Source organism: Oratosquilla oratoria, chromosome 6, assembly GCF_046742065.1.
Source record: "Oratosquilla oratoria isolate Oo_2021 chromosome 6, ASM4674206v1, whole genome shotgun sequence".
Classification (NCBI taxonomy): Eukaryota; Metazoa; Arthropoda; class Malacostraca; order Stomatopoda; family Squillidae; genus Oratosquilla; species Oratosquilla oratoria.
Window position 1 is genome coordinate 72714276 of NC_134782.1, and position 23449 is coordinate 72737724.

The 23449-nt window shown below is 40.1% G+C and overlaps 1 protein-coding gene across 4 annotated transcripts in view; it reads left to right on the plus strand.

Moving 5' to 3' along the window:
• LOC143026609 (exosome complex component RRP41-like) overlaps window positions 1-16815 on the plus strand; it is a 38354-nt gene extending 21539 nt beyond the window's left edge. For all 4 annotated transcript variants that reach the window (XM_076187297.1, XM_076187298.1, XM_076187300.1 and 1 more), the window contains exon 4: window positions 13722-16815. In XM_076187297.1, the coding sequence (XP_076043412.1) occupies window positions 13722-14126 (405 nt within the window). In that variant the 3' untranslated portion in view covers window positions 14127-16815. The remainder of the gene's footprint in view (window positions 1-13721) is intronic.
• The last annotated feature ends 6634 nt before the right edge of the window (window positions 16816-23449 follow it).

Below are 23449 nucleotides of genomic sequence, written 5' to 3' on the forward strand. Positions count from 1 at the left end.
GATTTAGGCAAGAAAGGTAACATGAGAAAAATTATAGACATGAAGAAGGAAATGAGAGTTTTGAAAGATTAAGTCTCAGGGGTCCTTGAACAACAACATATATTGTATGGAGATATTAGTAAATTAATGAAAGCAAATGCCAAAACAAATTAGGAACTGAGTGCCCTAAAAAAAAAAAAAAAAAATTGGTTGAGGTAAAAGGTGAAAATGAGAAATTGAAAAACAAAGATACCACAAATAGTATGACCATAAAGGAGGCGAATGAACAAAGGAAATTGGAGGAAGTATAGGTGAGGAAAAGATATAGCAACTCAGGAAGGAATGGGAAAAAGGTCACAAAAAGGATAAGGTATGTTTTAAGAAAAATGTTCAGCAACAAATGCAGGAGAACGCTAAGGAATCTGTCATTCAGGTAATCAAGGAAAAGGAAAATTTGGTGAGATACAGTAGACAAAAAGAAGTGTTTGGTAGTATTTGGTGTAAAAGAAAAAAAGAATCCAGTTAGGTTTGTGAGAGACAAAGAAGAGAAAGAATTAGCTAGAAATGGTTTGAGAGTAGTACGAGATGAGGGGCAAGAATTAGAAAAGGAAATAGAGGAAGTGCATAGAATGCAAAAAATATGTTGAAGGAAATTGACCTCTAAAGATAAAGGGTACCGGAAGAGATACTAGCAAGAACAGGAAAGTTAGTAAATATTGAACACTATAAAGATGTATGGATAAAAAGAGATATGAACCTTGAGGAAAGAGAGAGAGAAGACATTAAGAAGCAAACACATGGTCTCACTGCTAGCCTATTTCCATCTACTACTTTCTCAATTACACCCACACATACTCCAAAAAGTGGGCACAATTCCATTCACATCAGGCACCACATTAGGAGAATTTTCCAGCAAATTCTCCGATACAGAAAGAACAATCTGTAGCTATCATCCCCACCCACACAGTAGCCCAAGTAACTTGATGAACGTCACATAACACAACATCAAGACAAATGTCTCTCACTTGCTACCTCTCACATCAGCGCTCTCCATCACAAATACCATTCTTTTGCACCTATTGACAAGAACCAGGACACAGCACAAACAACTGCTACTACAGACATCCGTCCCAGCCAAATCGCTACTGCTATTACTACGGAACATGTTACCACATGAATGACTACTGGCTCATGCTCTTGGCAAAAGGACAACAAAGACCTGCTTCACCATAACGCTTCCCCGCCAGAGACACACATATCACACCTTCCCTATGACTACAAAACACAAACAACACAGAAGTCCACACAAGGCACTCCATACCCAGAACTTCCCTCACCAACTACCTGTGCTTACCCTGAACACCCCAGACACTTCCTCACCTTCCATGGTATTCAAGGCAACCTCAAACAACACCAAACTCACCATATTTCTAGATACTGGATCTCCTGTTAACATTATGTCCATGTTCAGTTTTAACAAACTCTGTTCGCAGCGTAAGAAAGTCACCATCCTAGAGCCCCCTGATATCCAACTCACCAACGTTGATAGTGTACCATTCCCTCTCCTTGAAAATTTTTCCTTAGATATTAACTTTAAAGATCAATGCCCATCCATTCCACTCACTGTCTATGTAGCTGATATGCATTTTCCAGCTGATATCCTCATGGGTTTGAACTTAATAAAGCAACATAATATAGTTTTATATCCTGCTCAGAATGGTAAAATTTATGCAAACCATTTCCTCCCTGCATTGCATTCAGAAACCCCTCCCAGACCATTAGCAAAATACACATGACCGAGCTCCAACAGCCAAACACAAACAGGTCCAATCCCCTCAGGATTCCAGTTCTTCCTTGCTCACAACTGTCAACATGCATTCCAAACATAACAGATGTACAGTGGCCGCAAAAAAAAAGTACACATTTTCACCGCAATAAAAATGTACACACGTGAAACCGCGTGTACATTTTTATTGCGTTCCCACCATAGGAATAGTGGTAGGAGCTAGTGGGTGACGTAGCACCCACGTGATAGGCTGACGTCATGCTTCCCCGCCACAGCAAGCATCAGTGAGCTTCAAAAGCTCGGTGAGTGGGGATTAAATTTACGCGCAGATCGGCAGAAAGGGAGTTTGGGGTTTCAGAACAGGTAATGAGGGGATGGAGAAAGCAGAAAGATCAGCTTAAAGAAATACCGAAATCCAAGAAAGCAGCAAGGTTTTTAGTATCTCCATACCAAAGTCAAGTTGACTATAATGTTTTTTAGCAAGTGCATTTGTTTACAATTATAGTTTTAGAAACGCAACTGTTGTTTATGTAAGTTTGGATTATGTGCACGCGTGACAGTCAGACAATCTACATGTGTTTAGATATTAGATTTTTATGAGTAAAGTTTTGAAATAAAGGTAAATATCAGATAATTTTTATGTTTGAATGGGTCTTGTAAATCGCCGGATTATAGTGCAACCTATCCGCGGGTCAACCACAAATAACCACTTTGACAACCACAAACTAGAGGTGCAACCTATGTGTGAGTATATACAGTAAATGGTATCTCCCTACTTTCCACCATCAGCTCAACAACAAATGTCACTTGAGCATATTGATTGCAAATGATAATTCCCCCTCTGTCTCACATTTGGCACTAATATTTGTGATTCTTGGTATATTCCTCACCTATACAACTCATGGAGGACAAATTCCCCATTTCACAAGTGTGCACCACAACTTCTGATGTGCTAAAAGCACAGGAACCCATTCATGCATTGTATTTCAACCCTATAGATTTCCCTGATGCACAAGTGGATTTAGTTACTCTTTGCAACAAATTTAGACATACCATCACATTGCCAGGTGAACCCCTTGGAGTAACAAACCTTATTCAACACCTTATACCCCTTTGGAAAAATGCAAAACCTTATTCTGCACCATATACCCCTTCAGAAAAAACAAAACCACATTACATTCCCGCATACCAATTACCACACAGTAAACACAACTGTAGATAACCTCACAACAGACATTATGGAGCAAGACATAATCGAACCTTCAGTCTCTGAATGGAATTTGCTTTTTATTGTTGTTCCCAGGCATGATGGTTCCTTCTGCCCAGTTGTGGATTTCAGAGAATTGAACAAACTATTCCAGAAAGACACCCCATTCTGGTAGTACATGACATCTTACACTCCAGTGAAAACAGTGTAGTTTTCACAACCTTGGACTTCATGTCAGGATATTTTCAGATTCCCTTTGATACAGATGCCCTCGGTTACCACATCGCCTTCATTGGTCAAGATCCCCCTTCTGTCAACCGTACACAGGTGCACATTGCCACAGTGCAAAAGTCAGATCCTCTTTGGAAATGTGTTATATACTTCCTCATTTCTGGTGATACAACAGATATAGATGATTTTCCCCCAAATATCGACAACTACACCTTAATAGATAAAGTACTGTATCACACCACAACACTGAAGAACAAACATGAACCCAACCGTTCAGTGCTTCAGCTTGTTCCCTACGGAACTCATTCCTGAAGTTTGAAACTCATATACGATTCACCCATTGCTGCCCACCTAGGAAAGGACAAATGCTTGACACAAGCCAGATTGCAGTACCTCTGGATAGCCATGAGGAAAGATATACCTGTTACATTGTAAATATTACTGTACAACCAAAAATTGATGTAGTGGCAACTGTCACAGCCTTCATGGTCAATTGCCTTGCTTCTTAGCGAAGATCTTGAATGGCTCTGGACAAGACAACTGGCTATGATTTACTAGAGTAAATCCGTAGGACGAAACGGCCTTTAATTTTTCCTCTACTCACATTGCCTCCAAAGTGTAGATCCAAACCTTCCACATAACTTTTCAGCTTATTTAGATTGAATTTGTTTATATTGATATAACAAACTTTTGAAATGTCTAGAGGTAGTGTCAGGGTGAAGATCTCCTGATTTACCAAAGCAAGCTGACAATTCTGCCAGTCAGTCAAAAGAGAATGAAGTTTTTCCATTTCTTTATAAATATTAACTCTTTTATAGTTGATGACGGTGTTCCTCATCTCTGGAGCTTGTTTTTAAATATGTGATAAAATCCTGTCCTTATCATGCACAATTGTTGATACAGTTGTATACTTCAGTCTCAAAGATCATGCAATGGTGGCCACCTTTTCATGTTTCTCATGCTGTTTTATTATTTCCACCTTATCTTCCAGCAATATAGTCTTACGCTTAGCACTAGCACCTGCAATGGGACTTTTCTTAGGAGCCATGAGCAAAGATGTAAACTAAATCACAATTGAAGTGCAATTGAAGGGATATATCTTGAATAATATATTGGTTTCATGACAAAATATTACCTCTAGACAGTTCAAAAATTTGTTAAATTAATATAAACAAATTCAATATAAATCAACTGAAAAGCTGTGTGGAAGGTTTGGATCTACACTTTGGAGGCAATGTGAGTAGTGGAACAGTTAAAGGCTGTTTTGTTCTACGGATTTACTCTAGAATCGTAGCCAGTTGTCTTGTCCAGAGCCAGTTGAGATCTGCGCTAAGAAGCAAGGCAACTGACCATGAAGGCTGTGATGGTTGCTACTACATCAGTTTTTGGTTGTACTGTAATATTTACAATGTGACAGAAATACATATTTGCATGGTTGAGTGATACACTCAGTATCAAATAAACATAGCACACTGTTCCACACCAATTACTCCCTCTGTTCCTCTCCTAATCCTCTCAATCAAGACCCATAAGCCTTCCCAACTACACTTAAGCTGATCCCTCTGAAACTACTACACTCACACTTGTCCCCCTTTCCCTTGTAAAGTGGAACTATACAGGCACTCCTCCAGTCCTCTGGCACTCTACCTTCTCTTAAACAAACAGTAAATAACATTTAGACAAAATGTTGTAGCACATTTGTAAATAATAATTATGAAGAACCCACAGTCAGAATAAAAAGAAACTTTAGAAGAAAGTGTAACTTCTATATTTTGGCTAATAGCTATAGCCCTCTTCAGGAAAGTACCTGAAGAGGGCTATAGCTATTAGCCAAAATATAGAAGTTACACTTTTTTCTAAAGTTCCTTTTATTCCAACTGTGGGTTCTTCATGATTAAAACATTAAATAACCTCACCAGCCAGTCCACCATCACTGTACCTCCTTTATTCAGACATTCTGCATGGCATTCATCCAATCCAGGTGCCTTACCTGCTCTCATCATCTTAACAGCTGCTTTCACTTTATCTTTCCCTATTTCTCCTCCATTTTCCTCATCACTCGTTTTCTTAGCACTTCCCACTGCAACTACCTTTCCCTCCCTATCCTTCTTTACATTTAGCACCTCCCTAAAATACTCTGCCCACCTTCCTCTCACTGCTTTCTTTTCCATTATCATCTCTCCATCTGCACCTTTTACCATTTCTTCTCTACTTGATTTGCCTCCTCTTCCTCTTTTAATTTCTTTCCAAAACATCTTTTTATTACTTTCAAAATTTTCTTTCATACTCTTACCCAATTTCACATCTGCTCTCCTCTTTGCTTCTTTTATCTTATGCTTAACTTCCCTTCTCTTTACTTTGTACCTCTCATACAATTCCCTCATCCTAATTTGTAGCCAATCTATGAAAGCCTGCTTCTTCTCTTCTACACCCTTCTTTACTTCGTGATCTCACCACTCACTACCCTTCCTTCTTTTTCCTCCCACCCTCCTTGTTCCACACACCATCTTTGCATACCTTATGACTCCCTCCTTGAACCATCCCCATTTCTCCTCCACTTCTAGCTCTACTCTATCCTTCACTCCCTCCCACTCCTCTCTCAGCTTCTTATACTTCTTTTCTTTCTCATTTAAGCAGTTCACTCAAAGTAATTCCCTACCTTTGCCCTTTTTCTCCACTCAATTTACCTTCCACTAGAAAATTATCTGATATTCCCTCACTCTCTACCCTTAGAACATGTACATCCTTAACTCTTCCTATCATACTCCTGGTCACCACTATATAGTCCATTAACGCTCTATCTGACACCCTTCCATCCACCACCCTCTCCCATGTGTACTTATGCTTGACTTTCTTCCTAAACATTGTATTTGCTATCAATAACTCTCTTTCAAGACACATCTCCACCATCAATTCTCCACTACGATTTTTACCTGGAACTCCATACTTCCCAATTACTCAGTCTATTGGTTCATTTCCTACCCTAGCATTAAGGTCACCAGTACAACTACATTGACATTTCTCCCTAATCCCTCTATGCACTCATTTAAATCTATCCAAAAAGCCTCCCTTCCCAGCTTCACCTTCATCCACATCAACCTTGAAGAAACCTTCCACTCCATTACTCGCTTACCTATCTCTTCACTTACTAGTATAGCCACCCCTTCTCTCCCTCGTCCCCTCTTCACTTTTGAGAACCTCCCAGCAACACTCCCAAACTCACACTCGCCCCTCCCTTTCAATTTGTTTCACTCAAAGCCTGCACATCCATCTTTCTTCTCACAAACATACTGCGTATCTCTTCCCTTTTACTCTCATCTGTACCACATCCACATATATTAAAAGACCCAAACTTTTTTTTTTTTTTTTTTTTTTTTTTTTTTTTTTTTTTTTTTTTTTTTTTTTTTTTTTTTTTTTTTTTTTTTTTTTTTTTTTTTTTTTTTTTTTTTTTTAAGGAATGTCCCCTGTGGGGCTTCAGGGAGCAGGATTTCTAGTCCTAACCCCCATCCCCTTTGTTGTTGCCTCTTACGACTCAAGTGGGAAAACTTGGCAGCATTCTACCACAGGGTAGGCAAAAAAAAGAAATTAATATTCAGAGAAATGGTACAGGACAGTAACAAGGTATTGGGGGACAGTATAACGGAGGGACAGTCATAGTATAATAAAAGTGTCATTTCTCAATGAAGTCTTCCTCTGTCACAGACAAAATGATGTGTGGCTCTGGTCTGCAGGGGCACCACATATAGACCCTAAAGCAAAAAAAAAAAGTCAACATCACTTTGACTTTGCTGTACCTTTTTCGGATGTAAAGACACGGGTGACTTCCATTGGTTAGACTGGGCTTTTGTTTCTGGGTCATAGCTGTAGACCCATGACTCATCTCCAGTTTTACTTGTTTCAGGAAATGTGATTCATTTGTAGCAGCTTGAAGCATGTTCTGTGAAGTTTTAGCACAAAATTCCTTCTGCTCATGAGAAAGGAGATGCGGGATGAATTTTGGTGCCACGTGTGTCATGCCAAGATCATCTGTCAAAATCTCTGAAACACTTGTCTGAGGGATACCAAAATCATCTAATTCTCAGATTGTCAATTGCCGATTTTCATTGATTGCATTTTTACACATTCAACATTTTCGGGCATTCTGCTTGTGGAAGGCCTACCAGAACATGGGTCACTTTCAATAGATTCTTGGCCTTTGAAGCGTTTGTACCACATCTTTATCTGTGCTTTACTCATTGAATCATCCTGGAATGCCTTCTTAATCATTCGAATATTGTCTGCTGATGAATATTTAAGTTTGCAACAAAACTTGACAGATTCACTAATCTACTCGCTCAGTCATTATGATGAATTGTCAAACAGTACACACCTTCACTCAACTGTGTCTGTCCAGTAACTGAGTTGTCACGGGACTATGGCTGCTCACACATGCGCAGTAGGGTCCTCTGTCAGATTCTGCCAGCTTTTGTTAGGATTGCACTGCCAATTCTGCAAATATTCATAATGGTTGGATACTTTCCAGACCGACCTCGTATATAACCTCACCCTACGTCATTAATTGGTTCCACAGGTCGCAACACACTATAAACCACAAACAAGCATTCCCCATTGCAGACAGAGCTGACGGGAGCCACTTCACACTCAAACACACCATGACTCATGTGTCAGAGGAGGAAGCTTCATACAAAGGCACTGGTAGTTTTCTCTTACTTTACTGAGGCACTTTACATTGCACAGTTAGCAATACCCACTGCCCTGGATCAGAAGCAATGTAGCAAGGCTGCTTCAATTAATCAGTGAACCCCCTCTCCATCCCCTCATGCAGAAAAAGAAAAGACATAGAAAAATCCCTTCAGGCTGCATCAAAAGATTATTCATGCATACTCCCTCACCCCCCCATCCCCCCATTACTCCCTTCCATGCATCACAGCATTATTCATACACAATCATTCCTCACTCACCCCTATCTTCTGTTTCCTCCCTTCCTTCCTCAACAGACATAAGAACATGAGAATGAAGGAGACTGCAAGAGACCTACACAAGGCAGCTCCATATCCATCACCTGTCATCCCCATCCATAAAGTTGTCTAATAGTTTCTTAAAACAACTGATAGTTTCAGCGCTCACTACATAGTTACTAACTCTATTCCATTCGTTGACCACCCAATTAGTAAACCAATTCTTGCCTATTTCCTTCTTAAATCTAAATTTGTCCAGTTTAAATCCATTACTGTGAGTCCTGCCCTGTTGTCTTAATATGATGACCTTGTTTGCATCACCCTTGTTAAAGCCTTTGATCCACTTGAACACCTCTATTAGATCACCCCGCAATCTGTGTCTCTCCAGAGAGTGTAAGTTAAGGTGCCTAAGCCTCTCCTCGTAATGCAAATTTCTGAGTCCATGTATCATTTTGGTCATTCTTCTTTGTACTGATTCTAGTGAATTGATGTCCATTCTGTAGGACGGAGACCAAAACTGTGCCGCATAGTCAAGGATGGGTCTAACTATCGCTAGATAGAGATTGATAATTACCTCTGCACTTCTATTTGTTACCATCCTAACAATGAAACCTAATGCCATGTTAGCTTTATTCCTGGTGCTAATGCACATCTATACTCATGAGTACACTCCTCAAGGCCAAACAATAATGAAGGAGTATTACATCAAAATTCTTCGCCATCTGAGGGATGTAGTGAGAAGAAAACGGCTGCAGCTGTGGTCTAGTGGAGACTGGATCCTTCATCATGATAATGCACCTGCCCATTCTTCACATGTCGTGCAGGGATTTTTGGCAAAACAGATCACAAAGATCATTCAGCCCCCCTACAGCCCAGGTCCTCTCTGTGATTTCTGAATTTTCCCAAAACTAAAATCACCATTAAAAAGGAAGGAGATTTTAGTCCATTGGCAAAATTAAGAATGTGACAAGCCAGCTGATAAAGATCCCCATAGAGGACTTTGCAAAATGTTTTGAAACATGGAAGGGACACTGGGAGAAGTGTGTGAGATGCGAAGGAGAGTAGGACATCATTGTCTAGGTTAGAAGCATTTCTTGAAATTGTAAATGGCTGGATACTTTCCAGACAGACCTCATGTGTGTGTATATATATATATATATATATATATATATTGGTGAAGCGTGGCAGGAGATTCTCTCTGATGCATATTCTGTTAAAAAGACAGCAAAAGAATTCTTAATTAACTTTTTCCATGAGCTCTCAAGCTTGCAAAAAGTAGATTTCTGGTAGGGGGAAAGGGAGTAAATCAAATTTCCAAAACTCATAGGAAGCAAAAGTTATAATGAACACAAAAGTACAGCACACAGTAAACAAAATACAAGAAAAGAGTACAAATAATACAGCAAAAAAAAAAAATACAAGCAGAACAAATTAAATTTCAAAATGTTTCGCAGATCTTTCTGCATCCTCATTTAATGTGAATAAGAATGGAAAAGGGAGCATATTTAAAATGAAGTGAAAAGCACAGGGAGAAGTCACCGTGTTGAAACTGGGGGAGGTCACACATATGAGCACGATCACTAGGAGAGATCATAGGTTAACGGAAACAGTATTCGGAGAGGTCACTCCCGGGTTCGGCGCCAATCTGCTTCTCAGTCTTTGGGAACGACGAATGGCAGGATGTTCATCTCTTTGGCAGGGAATGGGAAGTCTCTGTGGAGGAGACACCGAATTCTTGGGATTGCCCATCTGGCTCCTCCGAACAGGTTTCAGGCTAGGAAGGAGGGCGAAGTCATTTACTTGCCTGTTAATGGAAGGTTGCAGCTCCTTTATCCAGATGGCTTCCAAGATAGCCAAGTGCTATGGATCCTCTTCTTTTGCTACAACTTTGGTGTTTTTTTACCATAGTCTCCCTATCAAGGTGGCGTTGATGCTTAGGCCCTCCGTGTTGCAAGTGCATGGTGATTCTTCGGGATAATGTGGTGGTCGTCCTTCCCACGTAGACTGAAAGGGGCGTGCAGTCCTCCTCTGGGCATGTGTATTTATATATTATGTGGGATTGACGAACCTCCTGGGGTTCTGGTAAGGGGTTGTTCCTTAAAAGTAGAGAAGAGGTCTTTCTACTTTTGTAAAAGATTGTGAAGGACAATTTGTCACTTTCGTTTTTGGGGACCACATTCCTATAGATTACGTTTTTTATAATCTTCTCATCCTCCTTGTACTTGGTAGACATAAAAGCTTTGTAGAACACCTTAATTGCGGTCCCTTCGTGTTCTACTGTAGTAGGGCATGTTTGTTTAAACCAATTGTCGATCACTCTGCGAAGATTGGCTGTGACCTCGTGGTTCGTGTATCCATTGTTGATAAGGAGTTGGTGGACCCGATCAAACTCTTTTTGAGTGTCACTCCAAGAAGAACAGTGGCTGAGGGCTCTTCTGAAAAAGGCGCTAATTGTGGCGTCTTTGTACCTCTGGGGACACTCGCTCTCTCCATTCATGCACAGTCCGTGATTGGTATCTTTGACGTGGACACTATAAGAAAAAGAAGGACAATTAGTCTGCTTGAGTAGGATGTCCAGGAAGGGGAGGGAACCTCTTTCACCGTGCTCTACGGTGAAGTTAAATCCAGACACCTCCATGAACTTCCTCCTCAAGATATCAATTTCTGGAAGGGAGTCAGTTTTTACAAATATATCATCTATATATCTACAATAAAGGCTAGGTTTTTCAATTTCACTAAAAATCAATTCCTCTACAGTCCACATGAAAAAATTGGCAAACAGAACACCAAGGGGGGATCCCATGGCAACTCCATCAGTTTGGCGGTAGAGTGTCCCACGGGGAGAGCAGAATGGGGCTTCTTTGGTGCAAAATTTAAGCAGGGTCCATAGGTGTTCTTCAAGTAAGTTAAGTCCGGGGGCTGGTCCACTTCTGTAAACTTTGTTGCATATGAAATCTATGGTTCTATCCACGGGAACATTGGTGAACAGAGATTCAGCATCCAGAGAAGCTATGAATCCCTGGTGAAAGACGCTCCCTTTCCCCCTACCAGAAATCTACTTTTTGCAAGCTTGAGAGCTCAAGGAAAAAGTTAATTGATAATTCTTTTGCTGTCGTTTTAAACAGAATGTATATATATATACATATACAGGTAGTCGTTGACTTACGACCGAGTTCAGTTCCGACAGACAGGTCGTAAGTCGATCTGGACGCAAGTCGGTCTTTATATATATATACAGTATATATTACCCTTTAAATATTTTTGTTACTGTATATATATATATATTGTATATTATATTTAGCATACTGAAATAATCTTAGCATCTTTGAACTATGTTGTATAGTATTTCTTAACCTTTTTATAATTTTATCTGATTTTCTTTGGGAAACGTAGCCTAGGCATAAGCATACTGAATAAAATCCTATCATCTTTAACCTATGATATCTAATACTGTACGAGTATTTTCTAACCTTTTTATTATTTTGCCATGAGACTTTCTTTAAGAAACGTATGCATACTGAATAAAATCTTATTATCTTTGAGCTACGTTGTTTAATATTCATTAACTTTTTTATAATTCTCGTTAGGAAACGTAGCCTAGGCCTACGCATACTGAATAAAGTCCTGTTATCTTTGACCTACAAATACTTTTTTGTTGGTTACAATAAAATCATTGCAAGGCAAAATTCGGACATTTTTTTTATTGATTTCAAAACACATTCTTTTCGTTTACGTACTGTACCAAAAATATTGTTATCGACAACAGACTAGGCATAAACAAAGTTTACCTTTACATTTTATTAATCGCAAAACATAAAAATACAAAATGCTGTACCGAACATATTGTTATCGACAACAGACTAGATATAAAAAAGTTTTACTGTTACATTTTATAAATTGCAAAACATAAAAATACAAAATGCAAGGCAAAATTAGGATTTTTTTTTTTCAAAACACATTCTTTCCGTTTACGTACTGTACCGAACATACTGTTATCGACAAACTAGCCTAGGCATAAAAAATATTGTTACATTTTATTAATTGCAAAACATATAGAAATACAAAAATACAAAATGCAATGCAAAATTAGGAAAGATTTTACTTCAAACAAAAAATTGAAAGAATATTTAGCTGGCTGGGATGCTGACGCTGTCGGCAGCCTGCCAAAACTATCGTACTAGCGTCTCCTGGCGTGCGGAGTAATTGTTCTGCGCTGCCAGACATAACATTGCAATTCTATTACTCTATTAAATGTTAAATATTATTGCACTATCTCGTGGTTGTAAAGTCGATCAGTTGTAAGTCGCATAGGTCATAAGTCGACGACTACCTGTATATGAATAGATAAATATCCACACCTAGCAAGAACCACACTGTTATGCTTGCATTTAGGACAACATCTAAAACTGAAACGGTACCAACACATAGTAGGCCTGGCCATAGATTCTAACTGCCCCAGATATAACCACCACACACGGATTACACACTTTATACTACAATGCCCCTCAATAATAATCCCTAGACAACAAGACAATATATCCTGAGTGCATTGTGGACCTGTCTGGAGGCTGTTGCCAGGTAGCTGAAGGATGTAGGTCTTCTGCAAGGGAGACCAAGGGCAACAAAGTGATTGATTGATGAACATCTATACTCATTAACAAACCAAAATCTTTCCCATGGAGTAGCATTAGAGAATAAGCAGATCATTCTCTACTAGAGCCCTCAAAACCACTCACCCCATCACACAAATACAGCCCTCTAAATGGAACATGAAAACATCTCCAGCAGAATTCTACTCAGATATTTAAAACCTATCTCCAGTACCCCAGAACATTTATATATAAAACACATATGCACTCATAAAACAAATGCTTCTAAGTAGACTGTTAAATGCTGTACTTTGCCAAATTTCCCCAAAAATGAACCGAGCAGAGAAGTCACACCAGAGACAAACAAGAATTACCACCTTATAAAACACAGAGCACATAATGCTACTCTGCTCTGTACTCACTCCAGACAGCTGCACAAAAAATTTTCATCAATTATTAGGGCTGAACCAATGGCTGTGGCTGGTTTCCTGGAAACTAGGTATTTAGTGGGAGAGAACTGAGGCAGTGAATTGATTGGTCCCAACCTTTCAACTCCTCCACCACACCATTTTTGTATGCTTTGATAGTTTCTCTTGAAAACATACATTTTCTATTCTCTGTCACTTCATTCCATACATCTCAGTTTTACCTAGTGTTCATCTTCGTTCATCTTTCCACTCAACTCACTTTCAGCACCTCTGTGCATCATAGAAGATACTAAATGCCTCATCCTACACTGCCCCACTCTCACCCTCTCCAGACAGCAGCACACCTTATCCTCTATGAGTGATGTGGGCTAAGCCAGAGGCTATTGTCATTTACCTGAGGGCTGTGGGTTTTGTGCAAGAGCAACCTGATTTATTTTTAGTGTCTCACTGCCTCCTTCCCATCTCTTGTTTCTCCTTATTATATCCACTGTCAAATTTCCATTTTCTGATACAGTACAGTAATTTTTTAATTCTTTCACATAGGTGTTACAAGCAGATGGCAGTGTGATGGCAGCCTGCATCAACGCATCAACTTTGGCTCTTATGCATGCTGGTGTGGAGTTGGTTGATTTTGTGGTTGCTTGTACTGCTAGTTCCTACAAAGGACAACCCTTTCTGGATGTGACTAACATGGAAACCATCAATGCTTGTGAGCTTACGGTGTCCATTTTGCCCAACAAGGGTCATGGTGAGGATGATGAGAAGAAAAAAGGTTGCAAAAGCCAAGGGCAGATTGTGTCCCTGGACACAACACATACCTTACATAGGGACCATTTTGAGGAAGTTTTGGACCTGGCTAGGGTTGGATGCCAGCAAGTGTATGAAATTATGCACCAAGAGGTGCAACAATACCTACAGGATAAGCATGCCATTATGTCCCACAGATAAAGGATTGCACTAAAACAAGGGATATGAGGTATTAACCATTTCTCTATTGTAGATAACATGTACATTTGTTTTAACTGTTACTAGACAGTTTTATTCAGCTTAGGGACACCCATCATCCAGAGCTAGAGTTAAACCTATCTTGATTAACCCTTTCACTACCATTGATGACACATATTTGTTCTGACTACATTTTGTTTCAGAAGGAAAGAGAGGTTGGTATGAATGTGATCTCATGTATGTACATACACATACCAAGGGCTTTTGTCCCCTTACAAGTGAGGTAGCCAAAATCGAAGACACAAATCCATTCCCACCCATTTCATCTCCACATACTCCACTCCCATTCACCATTCCTCCCTCCCTCCCTCTTTTCCTGACTCTTCCTGCATGACAGGTCATTCCAGCATCTTGCCCACTACCCTGGGTCAGAAGCAATGCAGCAAGGCACAAATCAGTGACCCCCCCCCCCCAACCTCCATCCCCTCATGCAGAAAAAGAGAAGACTGGGAGAAATCCCTTTGGGCTGCATCAAAATATTCATGCATACTCCCTCACCCCACCATTCCCCCACCTACTCCTTTCCATACATCACAGCATCATCCATACACAACCATTCTCCACTCACCTCTATATTCTGTTTTCTCCCTTCCTTCCTCAACAGACATCCCCTGTTTTCCCAATGCCCCATTTACCTCATCCATCCATCTCATCCTTTGTCACCCCTTCATGTTCATTCCTTCCACCTCTGCCTTCCACACCTCTTTTACTAATGTTTCTTCATTCATTCTTTCCATGTGTCCAAACCTTCCCAATACTCTTTCATCAACCCTATTCCCAACTCCTTTTCCACCCCTGCTCTTCTCCTCATCTTGTTTTTTACTCTATCCAGCCTAGTAACCCTATAATACTTCTCAGGCATTTCATCTCAAACACATTTAAACTCTTCCTCTCTTATGTTCCATGTTTCTGCCCCATACAGTGCTGTCAGCACAATCTTTCTCTCATCAGTCTCCTCTTAGCATCCATTCCCAAATACAGAGGTGGGCAGTCCAATTCAGAAATCCAATTATCTGATTAATCAGATTTGCATTTTTGGATTAGGTAATCAAACCTCTGCCAAACAAATCGGATAATCTCAATCAGACTGCCAAAAATTTAAAACAATTTGCTATTAATCCAGGTTGATGTCTGTTTTTTCGCAATGACCGTTTCTTAATCAATTTTTCTATATTTTTCTCAAGTAAACTTTTTTTTTTACTCTGTTCTATTCACACTTTCATATTTTCTCTATGATATAATGCCCAAAATATAATGATTAATCATTAAATTATATATAATAAAAAGGTTATATTTTACAAGTATAAAGTGGGTATAATGCATGTTTAGTTTTGGTTTTTTGTACACGTCATATTGGTTAAGTGACGTGCCGCATAGTTTAGTCATCATGAGAGCAAGCTGCTGCTGTGCTGCTCCCTTGCCACCACTTGTGGATGCTTAGAAGTATTCCTTTTGTTTTCATTTTCCTGCTATTGCAGACCCAATGGCAGTAAGTTGCACCATTAATACTTGCATTTAGTATTTCTGTTTTGTTCTAATGGTATTCATATCTAGATTATTAGTTTCATAAAGGAACACTAAATCAAGCTTAAAGTTCGTGAATTAGCCTTTTCATACAAGTTTCATCATGTATTCATTTGCATCGGCTTCTCACTTGTGCGCACTTGCTTGTTGCTAGTTAGCATTTATTTGTGCATTCAACTTGGCATTTACTATTGTGCTTCTTAACCCCTTCCATACGGTGCCGCACACGTAGGCGTCATGAGGAGCAAGTGGATTCGCGACGCTGCCATATCGGCGTCTTGATTATATTTATTGTAGTCGCCCCTGTGTTTTTACATTCTCCCAAATGCGACCTGAATCCCATTCTCTGTGGTTTTCAAAATTCGCGGGTGAAAGAGAGAACGATCGATATAAGCGGCGACTATATTTTATGATGCGAATATTATTACATGACGTCATACGGCTGGCATTGGCTGCTGCCCGCGAGATTTAAGTCCCGTACTGAAGTGGTTAATTTTGTTCTATTTTTTTTTTTTTTTTTTTTTTTTTATACAGAATTTAGCACGTGCAAAAGGAGTATCCTTATCGAATCAGATAACTATTAATTGGACTTAGGTTTTTTGGCACCCAAATCAGATAATGGAATCAGACTCGACAAGCTGGTGAATCAGTAATTGTTACTCGGATTTCAATTTTTTCGAATAGCACCCACCTCTGCCCAAATGTCTATTTCACATTACAATTTTTAATCCCCCAAGGCATTTACTTGCTTCTCTCATTCTACATTCTACCTCCACCTTATGTATGTAGTTAGTGGAATTTCCAATTTTCGTGCATGTACATTTCATGGGTTTGATAAGACTAATAAAATTTTGGAAGAGATATTCATGTATTTGGATGTATAGTTGATAACTGGTGAAGTACAACTTGAAATTTGTCAGAAATCATGTCAGCACTATTAGTTTAAGTAATTTATATACGTTTTATTGAAGTTGAAGAGAATTTATAAGAAGTACAAATAAAGTTATGTATTGTAAGCTCTTATTTTCTACTTTAGTACTGTTTGTATCTGTTGCAAATTTTTTTGGAAAGCAGCAATAATTTTTTTGTAATTATTAAATATGATGAAGTAGATAATTAGCCTTTTAATTTCCTTAAACTTTAAACTGTAATCCAGTAAGAAAATATTCTCAACATACACATACTTTTTCTCACATTACAATGTATATATTGTGAATGTCATACATATACCAAAGGCTTTTTCCCCCTTACAAGGGAGGTAGCCAAAAAGAAAAAGGCATAGAAACCATTCCCACCCATTCCATCCCTAAATACACTCCACTCCCCTCCACCCTCCTCCCTCTCTCTTATCTTAGCACCTCCTGGATGATGGATCATCCCTGCATCTTGTCCACTGCCCTGGGTCAGAGGCAGTGTCGCAAGACAGCACATCCACAGCAAGGCCACTTCATTAAATCGGTGACCCCCCTCTCCGTCCCCTCATGCAGAAAAGGAGAAGACGGGGAGAAATCCCTTCGGGCTGCGTCAAATTTTTCTCGCACATACTACCTCACCCCCCATCCCCCCACCCATTCCACCTCATGCATCACAACATCATCCATATACAACCATTCTCCATTCACCCCTGTTTTCTGTCCTCTCCTGTCCTTCCTCAACAGACATTCCCCTCTTCCCCAAAGCCCCTCACCCCATCCATCCATCTCATCCTAGGTTGCCCCTTTATGTTCACTCCTTCCACATCTACCTTCCATACCTCTTTTACTAGTCTTTCTTCACTCATTCTTTTCATGTGTCCAAACCATCCCAATACTCTTTCATCCACCCTATCTCCAACTCCCTTACCACTCCTGTTCTCCTCCTCACCTCCTCATTTCTCACTCTGTCCAGCCTAGTAACCCCTATCATACTTCTCAGACACCTCATCTCAAACACATTCAAACTCCTTCTCTCTCTTATGTTCCATGTTTCTGTCCCATACAGCGCTGTTGGCACAATCACTCCATACAATCTCCTTTTAGCATCCATTCCCAAATATCTATTCCTCATTACACTTTTTAATCCACCAAGGTATTTACTCGCTTCTCTCAATCTACATTCTACCTCCACTCTACCCTTTCCTGCCACATTCTCACGCAAGTATCTAAAACTATCCACTTCCTCCAGTCGCTCTCCCTTAATGCTCACTTCCAATGTACTGCCATTTTCTCCCCTTGTACATCTCATCACCTTACTTTTACCCACATTTATCTTCAGCTTTCTTCTTTCACACATTCTCCCAAACTCTGTCACCAACTTCCTCAATCCCTCCTCTGATCCTGCTACAAGCGCAGTGTCGTCAGCAAACAACAGCTGGCTCACCTCCCACTTTTCTCCATTTTCTTTAAATATCTCCAATCCCTGACCCACCACCCTTGCACCTCTTGCACCACCCCATCCATGTACAAGTTGAACAGCCAGGGTGACGTAACACATCCCTGACGAAGTTCCACCTTTACCTCAAACCACTCTCTCCATTTCTAATCCTGACACATACTCTACTACTCTCTTAACCCATTCAACTCCGATGACAAGATGTCTTGTCATTTGGTCAAATAAAACAAAAAATCATAATAAAACAACAAAATGTTTGATGATCAAACAGCACCAGAAAAATATGACGTCATCAGTCCTCCTCGAGGAGGACTGATGACGTCATATTTTTCTGGTGCTGTTTGATCATCAAACATTTTGTTGTTTTATTATGATTTTTTGTTTTATTTGACCAAATGACAAGACATCTTGTCATCGGAGTTGAATGGGTTAAAAACTCTTGACAGCTCTTAACAGCTTTCCTCCTATCCCATATATCTGCAAAACCTCCCACAGTGCCTTCCTGTCTACCCTGTCATAAGCCTTTTCCAGATCCATAAAAGCCCAAAAAACATCCATACCTTTTCCTATAGCTTTCTCACATATCTTTCTTGCCACAAAAATCTGATCAACGTAACCTCTACCTGTCCTAAATCCACACAGTTCCTCACCAATTACTCCCTCTGTTCCTCTCCTAACCCTCTCAATCAAGATCCTCCCATAAGCCTTCCCAATTACACTTAACAAGCTAATCCCTCAGAAACTACTACACTCACACTTTTCCCCTTTTCCCTTGTAAAGTGGAACTATACAGGCAGTCCTCCGGCACTCTACCCTCTCTCCAGCAAACATTAAATAACCTCACCAGCCAGTCCACCATCACTGTATCTCCTTTTTTTAGACATTCTGCATGGCATCCATCCAGACCAGGTGCCTTACCTGCTCTCATCATCTTAACAACTGCCTTCACTTCATTCTTCCTTATTTCTCCTCCATTTTCCTCACTCATCACGGTCATTTTCTTAGCACTTCCCACTGCATCTATCTTTCCCTCCCTATCCTCCTTCACATTTAGCAACTCTCTAAAATACTCTTCCCATCTTCCCCTTACTGCCTTCGCTTCCATTATCAACTCTCCATCTGCACCTTTTACCTTTTCTTCTCTACTTGATTCGCCTCCTCTTCCTCTTAATTTCTTTCCAAAACATCTTTTTATTACTTTCAAAATTTTCTGTCATACTCTTTCCCCATTTCACATCTGCTCTCCTCTTTGCCTCCTTTACCTTTTGCTTTACTTCTCTTCTCTTCTTTGTACCTCTCATATGACTCCCTCGTCCTATTTTGTAACCAATCTGTGAAAGCTCGCTTCTTCTTGTCTACAACCTTCTTTGTTTCCTCATCCCACCATTCACTACCCTTCCTTCTATTTCCTCCTGTCCCTCTTGTTCCACACACCATCTTACCACACTTTGTGACTCCCTCCTTGAACCATCCTCATTCCTCCTCCACTCCAAGCTCTACTCTATCCTTCACTTCCTCCCACTCCTCTCTCAGCTTCTTGTACTCCTTTTCCTTTTCATCGAAAGAGTTCACTCTAAGCACCTCCCTACCTTTTGTCCTTTCCCTCTTTCTCCATCTATCCTCCACTCTCAACTTACCTTCCACCAAAACATTTATCTGATATTCCCCCACTCTCTCCCCTTAGCACATGTACATCCTTAACTCTTCCTATTATACTCCTATCTACCACTACATTGTCCATTAATGCTCTCTACCACCTCCCACGTGTACTTATGCTTGACTTTCTTCCAAAACACTGTATTTGCTATCATTAGCTCTCTAGACACATCTCCACCATCAACTCTCCACTACAATTCTTTCCTGGAACTCCACGTCTCCCAACCACTCTGTCAATTGGCTCATTTCCTACCCTAGCATTAAGGTCTCCCAATACTACTACATTGATGTTCCTCCCTAATCCCTCTATGCACTCATTTAAATCTGTCCAAAAAGCCTCCCTTTCTTCTACACTCTTCTCACTACCAGGCCCATATGCACTTACAAAAACCCACATCTCCTTTCCCAGTTTCACCTTCATCCACATTATCCTTGAGGAAACCTCCTTCCACTCCACTACACATTTACCTATCTCTTCACTAGTATAGTCACCCCTTCTTTCCCTCTCTTCACTCCTGAAAACCTCCCAATTACACTCCCAAACTCACACTCGCCGTTCCATCTCAACTTAGTTTCACTCAAAGCCAACACATCCATCTTCTCACAAACATACTACCTATCTCTTCCCTTTTACTCTCATCTGTACCACATTCATGCACATTAAAAGACCCAAACCTTAGGGTGCTGATTGGAAAACTCCTAGCCCCTCGTATGCCTTTACTTTTTTAGGAATGTTCCCTGTGGGGGTACAGGGAGAAGGATGCCTGGTCCCAATCCCCATCCCATTTTTCTCGCCTCTTATGATCCAAGTGGAAATACTTGGTGGCAGTATTCTTTTCCCCCCACCACAGGGTAGGCAAAACAAGGAAATGAAATTCAGAGAAATGGTACAGGACAGCAACAAGGGGTTGGGGGACGGCATAATGGAGGGACAGTAACAGTATAATAAAAGTTTCATCATTTCTCTGTGAGCAGAGTCATCTTCTATCAGAGACTAAATGATGTGTGGCTCTGGTCTGTAGGGGCACCCCATATAGACACTAAAGTATCAACTGCATGCTACTTTGCCATAACAACATGCAGTCAATACCCCAGACAGGGAATGTCAATAACAGTAAAATGTTAGGAAAATGAATAGGCCTGATTCTTATTTTTGATACAGAAAGAATTTTTTCCAATGAATTATGAATATTAAATTTGGGACCAGATGAAAGTATAGTACAGAAATACATTAAGCAAAAAATTATACAGAAGCAAGAGAAGCAGCTGGGTCACTAAATAAATTTGAGAACATGATAAAAAAATGCCAATTTAAAAAAATAAATATGGTTGAGAGTGAAGGATACTGCTATACAGAAGTGAATTGTGAACATTAGGATGTAATTGGCGAAAGTAGGTAATAGTGGTGGAAAAAGATTCAAGAGTGGAGTGCTGTTGGAATTGGAAGAGTAGACAAATCTTCATATATATATATAATGGAGATGTAAAGGGAAAAATGAACAGTGTCCTGCTGAAGAAACATGGGTTTGTAAAGAGAATAGAGAGAGACAGACCAGTTTAGAGTAAGATTATTGTGTGGAATTGCCAGTGGCACTACAACAAACAACATATTTTGTATGTGCATGTACCCACAAGGAGCTAAGATGAGAGGGAAACAAGGGTGGTGGATGGGAGTGGGTTCGTACCTTGACTGGATATCTGCCTTATGAGAGGGAAGAAGCCCTTGGCATATATAGATAGATACACATATGTATACCAAAAGGCCTTTTTGTTCGGATAAGAAAGAAAAAAAAAAATATTGTACCAGCCATCTTAGCTGTGTCACTTTTCACACTAGGTCAAGAAGCAATGCAGCAAGGTACAGCCCCTCTACAGTAGGTCCCAATAGCCAGTTGGTTTACCTCACTTCTTTATTATACAACAACTCCATTTTCTTCATGCCAATTTGAAAAATATATGGAGCAGTCATAAAGAATATCCCTTCAGGTCAGGTCATTTCCTCGTCCATTTACAACCACTCTGCATCTGCTATTTTTTTGCACTCCTCCTTGCTCAGCCAACATTCCTCATGATTCCAATGCCCCCTTCACTGTCCATCAATTTAATTTTTAACATCATATGGCAACCCCACTCATCTACTCGAGAATCAGTCAATCCCATTGCCTGAAGTCTCTCTTGCAGGAAACCTACAGCTCCCTGGTAACTGGCAACAACAACCACCAGTTTGGCCTATAAGTCGCTCAAGGAAGAAATTTTGTGTTGTCTGGGTATAGTTAGGGTGGGGCAGTGCAAGATGTTTAGTGTCCTGTGTGTGATGGTTGCATCTAGGGTAGTTTGTTTCAGTAACCAGATCTATTCTGTGCTAGCAGTGTCTACTAAATGGCGACCTGAACACAGATGTGCTTGTATAGTCCTTGCTTCTCTTGGGAGGGATTTTTCTGTAGGGGTGAAGTCTGAGCAGTAGTTATGGGACAACACAATTTTTTTTAACATTTCTGATACAATGCCTGATATTGCTCTAAACTTCAGATTCGATACTTGCAATGATTACACTGGGTTGCATCAGAAAAAAAAATTCTTGTAACAGAGACGTCATTAACGTTTTTCATTACAGTTTCGCATGCTAAACCCATAAAGCATACCCATTTTTTCAGGGAGGTCCACATTTTTTTGTAATAACTGACACTATATAAGATTCATTGTGCAGAAATGCATCTAAGCCAGGTCTATAAAAGACCTGTGAATATATAAGGGTAAGTAAAGGACATTCGAGGTTGACGGTACATTTCATATTATTGAAAACAAACAAAAACATGATAAATGGGCATAACATACATGCAGGCATGTAGATATCTGATTACAAAAAACAGTTTTATTTGAAAGCTGAAGGCAGCTATTCTCCTTGAAAAGCACGCTTTCGCGACATTCTCTTGTGTGCCGGTTTATCAGCAGATGTTGTCCAACTTCTTCGAAGAGACCAGCAGTAATCAGCCATCATGGTCACACTCCAATTGCCTTGATAGCGGCGCTCCATTTCGGATATATCTTGATGGAACCTCTCCCCCTGTTCCTCACTGTACTCACCCACGTTAGCAGGAAAGTAGTCAAGGTGGCTATGTAGGAAATGTATTTTGATGCTCATGCGTGCGCCAGCCGCCTCACATGCTTGAAGCATTTTCTCAACCTGTTCCTTGTAGTCATCAGATTTTCTGTCCCCCAAGAACCCTGCCACAACTAACTTAAAACTTTCCCAAGCATTTCTTTCACGAGGTGTTAATGCTTCACTAAATCCGGAATCTGACATAAGCTCACGAATCTGTGGTCCTACAAATATGCCAGCTTGCAGTTTAGCATCACTAACAAGAGGGAATTTATGGGACAGGTATTTAAACCCTTCTCCATCTTTCGGAAGTGATTTCACAAAGTTTTTAATCAATCCCAGCTTTATGTGAAGGGAAGGTAGAAGCATTTTCTCTGCTGGTACAAGTGGTAGTGTTTTGACGTTATGGCGGCCTGGTACAAATTCCGTCCGTTGTGGCCATTCCCGTTGTCGGTAGTGTACGGAATCTGCACGGCTGTCCCACAAGCATAAAAAGCATGGATGTTTTGTGTGGCCTCCCTGCATCCCTAACAAAATTGTCAGGACCTTTAGGTCACCACAGAGAAGCCAGTTGTGATCCTGATATTGTATGTTGTTAAGAAGAAGTGACATGGTA